This window comes from Oryzias latipes, chromosome 3 (genome assembly GCF_002234675.1).
Source record: "Oryzias latipes chromosome 3, ASM223467v1".
NCBI lineage: Eukaryota > Metazoa > Chordata > Actinopteri > Beloniformes > Adrianichthyidae > Oryzias > Oryzias latipes.
The window spans coordinates 4,357,115-4,363,436 of NC_019861.2; the positions used below are offsets into that span (position 1 = coordinate 4,357,115).

The 6,322-nt window shown below is 46.7% G+C and overlaps 1 protein-coding gene across 6 annotated transcripts in view; it reads left to right on the forward strand.

Moving 5' to 3' along the window:
- Positions 1-5,918, forward strand: part of LOC101166367 (CREB-regulated transcription coactivator 3) — a 49,703-nt gene extending 43,785 nt beyond the window's left edge. For 4 of the 6 annotated variants that reach the window (XM_023951886.1, XM_023951884.1, XM_023951890.1 and 1 more), the window contains 5 exons: positions 188-426; positions 610-795; positions 1,596-1,673; positions 1,810-2,005; positions 4,719-5,918. In XM_023951886.1, the coding sequence (XP_023807654.1) occupies positions 188-426; positions 610-795; positions 1,596-1,673; positions 1,810-2,005; positions 4,719-4,924 (905 nt within the window). In that variant the 3' untranslated portion in view covers positions 4,925-5,918. The remainder of the gene's footprint in view (positions 1-187; positions 427-609; positions 796-1,595; positions 1,674-1,809; positions 2,006-4,718) is intronic. The other 2 variants (XM_023951885.1, XM_023951895.1) reach the window with 1 other exon arrangement.
- The last annotated feature ends 404 nt before the right edge of the window (positions 5,919-6,322 follow it).

Below are 6,322 nucleotides of genomic sequence, written 5' to 3' on the forward strand. Positions count from 1 at the left end.
GTGCACAACAATCCACTCTTTGTCTTTCTGCTCATGTTACTCTCTCCTGCCCCCCCCCCCCCCCCCCCCCCCCTCACACAATAAAGTCCAGTGTTGGGCTTGAAAGGCTGAGAACATGCTGGCTCTTTCTCCTCATTCACTCTCCAGCATTCTGTTTGATCTAGTCCTCCGTATGTTCTGGTCCCGGCAGGCCTCTCCACCTCCCTCAGCAATCCCTCCATCCAGGCATCTCTCAGCAACTGCCAGCTGCAATCTTCACTCAGCAACCCCTCCATCAGTTCCTCCCTGCGCTTATCCAGCTCCTCGCCCAGACGGCGGCCTGCTCCCATCAGCCCCCTCACCCTGTCTCCAGGGGTGGAGCCGAGACGGGGTCTTACCAAACAGATGTCTCCCACCATGTCCCCCACGCTGTCCCCCATCACGCAGGTACACTCTCAACACCAAAGCTGTTGGATTTTGTGGACAAGAAGACATACATTTATAAAAACCTCTTATGCTCTAAAGCTTGACTGCACCACTGATATAGGATGAAACATCTCTGGGGCAGGGGCTGAGCTCTGCCCCTCCAGTCAGTCTGTTGATGTCTACAGCCTCTCTGTGGTTTTGTAGGGGGTTGCTTTGGATACCAATACTATGCCAAGGGAGCCTCCCCCACCCTACCCACTCTACCAACAGTCCCAGCACGCTGTGGATGCGGGGCATCAGTGCCAGCAATCCCACCAGCAACAGCCCCCACCCATGCATCATCCGGGTTCCCCTTCCCAGAACATGCAGATGGACTTTACCCCGGGCCAGGTAAGCGCGCTGGAGGTGAACAATGCAATAGGCGAGGGCGTGTACAAGAACGGTGCAATGTGACATTGCGAGCATGTCTTACTAGCATGTTTTACTAGCATGTTTTACTAGCTTGTTTTACTAGCATCATTTACTAGCATGTTTTACTAGCATGTTTTACTAGCATGTTTTACTAGCTTGTTTTACTAGCATCATTTACTAGCATGTTTTACTAGCATGTTTTACTAGCATGTCTTACTAGCATGTTTTACTAGCATGTCTTACTAGCATGTTTTACTAGCATGTCTTACTAGCATGTTTTACTAGCTTGTTTTACTAGCATCATTTACTAGCATGTATTACTAGCATGTCTTACTAGCATGTTTTACTAGCATGTTTTACTAGCATGTCTTACTAGCATGTTTTACTAGCATGTCTTACTAGAATGTTTTACTGCCATGTTTTAATAGCATGTCTTACTAGCATGTTTTACTAGCTTATTTTACTAGCATGTTTTACTAGCTTGTTTTACTAGCATCATTTACTAGCATTTTTTACTAGCATTTCTTACTAGCATGTCTTACTAGCATGTTTTACTAGCATGTTTTACTAGCTTGTTTTACTGTCATGTTTTACTAGCTTGTTTTACTTGCACGAAGAATGCTGGTAAGGCATTCTTTGTGATGCATTGACATGCATGAAGATAGATTGTTTCTACCATCAGGGTCCATCAAACTGTCATTTCTTCTCTATAAATCGTTCTCATTATTTACATTTGCAAGAGTTCCTGTTTATATTTGAGTTTGTTTTTCTTCCTCCAGCACAACAGTGTGGCATCATTCGATCCTTTCAGCGAGCAACAGTTCTCTAACCGGCAGAGCAGGACCCTTCCCTACCAGGTGAGTGGTCTCATGATTTACTGCAATGACATGTGGTCAAGCAGACTTCTGCGGGTCGGTAGTATATAGAAGACAGTAGCAGTGAAAGACCACGCTCCCAGCTTAACGCTCTGCTCTTTCTTCCTCTATCGGACAGTTGGATCACATCAGTCAGTTGGAGAACTCCATTGGCTCCACTGCAGGGGGATCCTACTTCGATCCCTCATCCTCCTCCCTCTATCATTCGCAGGCTGCTCTGTTTGGGCTGGGGAGCAGCCTGCAGGACCACATGCACATGAAGCACATGCTGTACTCGAACTGCAGCGGAGGACTGCCCAACATCATCCTCACCGGTGAGTGTGACGACCGGCTCACTGCTGAGTTGGTCCTTGTCCGCGTAAAACCTTCCAGCTTTAAGGATTTCACTGTCAGATCAGCATTTCGGAGTTTCAGAGGATCCCAAAGCCTCTTTCAGGAGTCTAGTGGAGTTTTGGGTTTCAGCCCTAAGTGCTCTGTTTACCTCAGAGACTGTTCTCCTAATGGGCTTCAGGGCCAGATGGGATTTCACCTTATCTTTTTCTGTCAGCCTTTAATGTTTGTTACTTCTACAGTTCCTCCTTCCTGCTGTTCTTCTCTTCAGGAATCTATCACTGGGACCTTTCTCTGCCGTTTGTCCATCCCCACATGCTCTTGGTCCTTTCTGTCTGGACTTCTAGTCCTTAATCTGTTCAGCTGTTCTTGTAGAAGAAACCAGGATGATCAAGAACAGAGATGGACAAATGTTTACAGTTTTCACAAGTGTGATGGAAAAATGGAAGGAAAACTTGGAAGAGATGATGAATGTTGGAGAGAACAGAGGAGAAGAGGTGGATGTTTTGGAGCAGGAAGTAGCAGAAATCAGTAAGGATGAAGTGAGAAAGAAGACAAACATAGCTGTGGAGGTCTGGAAGAGCTTAGAAGACATGGCTGTAGAGCACATGTGTCAAACTCAATGCCCGCGGGCCAAATGTGGCCCGCCATGTCATTTTATGTGGGGGTATGTGGTTTATATTTAGGGGGAATCAGACTTGAAATATGGGATTTGGGCAACTATACATTAGGACTTAAACACTGTCCATATAACCTAACCTGTCAGAATCAAATGTAAAAGGATTTATGCTAGAGTAACAAGCAAACCTATGTTTTCTAGGCGACTGTAAATGTCACTTTAAACAGTTATAATAAATAAATAATGAGTTATTTAACATTAAGGAGTAGTTACATTGATTTTTCATTACATTTAGTTACATGTTTAAGTTGTATCTGGCCCTTTGAGGACAGACACTATGCTGATGTGACCCTCGGTGAAAATGAGTTTGACACCCCTGCTGTAGAGTTTCTGTCTGTTTAACACGGAGGAAAAGTTCTGGTTCCATTTTAAAGAAGAAAGGATCCGAGCAGAGAAACTACAGAGGAATAGAACTGGTTAGTCACAATGAATTATGGGAAAGAGGAGTGGAAGCTAGACTGAGCTGCATCGTGTCTGTAGATCTAGAGAAAGTCTATGACAGAATCCAGAGAGAGGAGCTTTGGTTTGGAGGAGGAAGTCTGGAGCAGCAGAGAAGAACGTTGGAGATGTTCAGGACATGGACGAGAGCTGGAAGACAGTGGTGAGATGTGTCCAGGTGGAGGTGGGACTGCATCAAGGGTCAGCTTTCAGCTCCTTCTTGTTTCTGTGGGGATGGACAGACTGATAGATGAGGTTAATCAGGAATCTCTGTGGATCATGATGTTTGCAGACGACATTGTGATCTATAGTGAGAACAGGGAGCAGGTGGAGGAACATCTAGAGAGGTGGAAGGAGAAGAATGAAGGTCAGCTGCAGCAAGATAGAGGATCTGTGTTTGAATTTGAAGAAAATAGAAGAGGTGGAGAAGGTGCAGGACTCTAAGTTCTTAAGGTCAACAGTCCAGAACAACAGAGTAGAAAAGGTGAAGAGGCATCTGAAAGCAGGTTGGAACAGGTGGAGGAAGGTTTCTGGTGTGATGTGTGACTATAGTTTCATCATGAATGAAGGGACAGGCGAAGAAGACTGTGGAAAGCGCAGCCATGTTGTTGGTTTAGAGACTTTGGTGCAGAACTGGAGGCAGCAGAGATGAAGATGCTGAGGTTCTGTTTGGGACCAGGATGGACCAGGAATGAATCCATCAGAGGAACAGATCATGGTAGATGTTCTGGAGATCAATGCAGGGAAGCAGATGGAGATGTTTGGACACGTAAGAGGAGGAACAGGGATGATGTTGGGAGAAGGATGCTGAGGTTGGAAAGAGAGGAGGACCAAAGAGGAGGTTGATGGATGTAGAGGAGGACATGAGGGTGGATCATCTATTGGAGACGGTTAGACAGAGGCAGATGATCTGCTGTGGCGCCCCCTAAGTATGTATGGTGTTGTGCTTTTATTGTTATGATTATATTATATATTATATAATATGTTATATAATATATATGATTATTATTATTATATATAGAATCGAAACCGCAAAAAATAAAAGCGCGACTCAAAACAACGGGGAGAATGATGAGAAAACAAATCGGCAGCTGAGATAAATGATTGTGCTTTGGCTTATATCTTTTTGTTGCAAGTTGTGGGTTTTGGTTCTCAATTTATTCATTTTGATTCATGGTTTTATAGTTTTGATGCTCAATACATTCGGCGCTGAATTGACACCATACTTAGGGGGCATTCGAAAGAAAAAGAGCAAAAGACTGAAAAGAGAAGACGAAAATTGCAGTTTACAAGAATTATTCAGAAATCAAGTGACAGTTTTGACTTAATGCTAATGAGGAAGAAAATGCTTCAAGATCTGTTTTTTTTAATAAAACATATTTTAGAATTTAAAAAAGTTGTGAATAACTGAGGGAAGAAATTCAGTGAAATGTCTGAGTGATTGTTTTTCTGCTGCTGAGTAACAATAACTGAGGTTCACGATCTAAACTCAGGGGAATCGATTCATACCCCCCCCCCCCCCTGCTTTTATGTGTGTGGGGGGGTCATGTCTTGAGCTTTTTGTCTTCTTTCATTCTCAGATGAGTCCAGCTCCAGTCTGTCCAAGGACGTCAGCGGCGCCCTCTCCACGGTCCCTGAAGGCTTTGACGTGGAGGGGGGGTACCCTCTGGAGGACGAGCTGCACATCGAGCCGCTCAGCCTCGACGGTCTGAGCATGCTCAGTGACCCCGACATGGTGCTGCCGGACCCGTCCGTGGAGGATTCTTTCCGTAGCGACAGACTGTGAGCGTGGCACATGTGCGTGCATGTACTGAGGGGCCACGTGCACGGGCCCGGGGAGATCCATAGACTGATGGTCTCTGGCACGTGCACAAGCAGGTTTGTATCCGTGCACGAAGTGGGGGGGGGGGGTCTCCACCCACCCCTCCTTAAAGCCAATGGCGCTCAGAAAAGCTTGAGTCCAGGTTCTGAGTCTGCCCGCAACCATGGCAACAGCAGCATAACCATGGCCACGTCCCATAGCAACCCCGCTGTGGCCACGCTGGAGTGTGGAGGTAAAGCTTTCTTCTGAGCGCGCTCAGATGTTTGCCACAGAGTACATATTTATACTGGTCAAATGTCGCCGCGGAGTTTTATGGAGACAAAAAGGGCAAAAACTGTTTACAGGTTTGAATCCGAGGAGTGCAGCTCAAACTGAGACCTGATCCTGGACTTTGGGAAGAACTTTCCTCCATCCTTCAGACCCAAATCTTTTTTATCTGTTTTGTTTTTTTCTTTTCTGAATTGAGAGTTTCTGCCAAGTTCAGTGTTTTCTACTGAAACCAGGAACTGCGCTGCGGCGTCGCTGGATGCCCCCCTCCCCCCCGGCGCGCTCCTGGCCCTCCTGATGTGAAATTGCACTTGACCTCTTTTGCACTAATTGGAGAAATTCCCTGACAGCCCAAAGAACCTGAGCGACACCACGCAGACGGACCCCCCCCCCCCCCCCCGTTGGATCCAGCTCATGTAAAATACTCACAATATTCTGTGGGGGGGGGGGTGTCCTGGGGTTCACTTACCCCCCATCGCCCCACCTGTCTCTGCTGCCTTACTTTGTCCTGTTGCGTCCCCCCCCCCCATGCCCCCCATGGCTGTGTTGTTTTCAGCCCCACCTTCAAATGTACAGCTGTGTTTTCCTCTGAGGTTCTGTTCACTGATGTTCCTGCAGAATCTGCACTTTCTGGGTTTGTAACCATTTCCAGCTTCTTCTGGTTGAACTAAATAAAGCCTGAACTCCTGAAGCCGTTGTAGTGCCTCCTTGCTGCCTGCAGGTGGCAGCAGAGCTCCATTCTGTCCTTTCTTCGGATTCTTTCAAACTGCTGCCTCTTCAGTTGCAGAAACTCTTATCTCGGTTTTTTCCTCCTGAATACGGAGATCCTTCCTTCCTTCCCTCAGCAGGAATTCTTCGTCCAGCTGGGATGGAATGATTTAGGGAACAGATGAAGGAGGGATAGCATTTGGAAAGCAGTTTGTTTACAAGCAAAGTAAATGCGACAGTTGGTGCTTGGCGGTAGGTTTCCTTCCCACAGATGGACAGCCAGGAGGACGGATCAGGACACCCACCCCGGGTCTTCTGCGAGCGTGCACGAGCCAGGCTGAGTGTGCGTCAGCGTGTTTGCATGTGTGAAGCTGCTCATCTGACTGC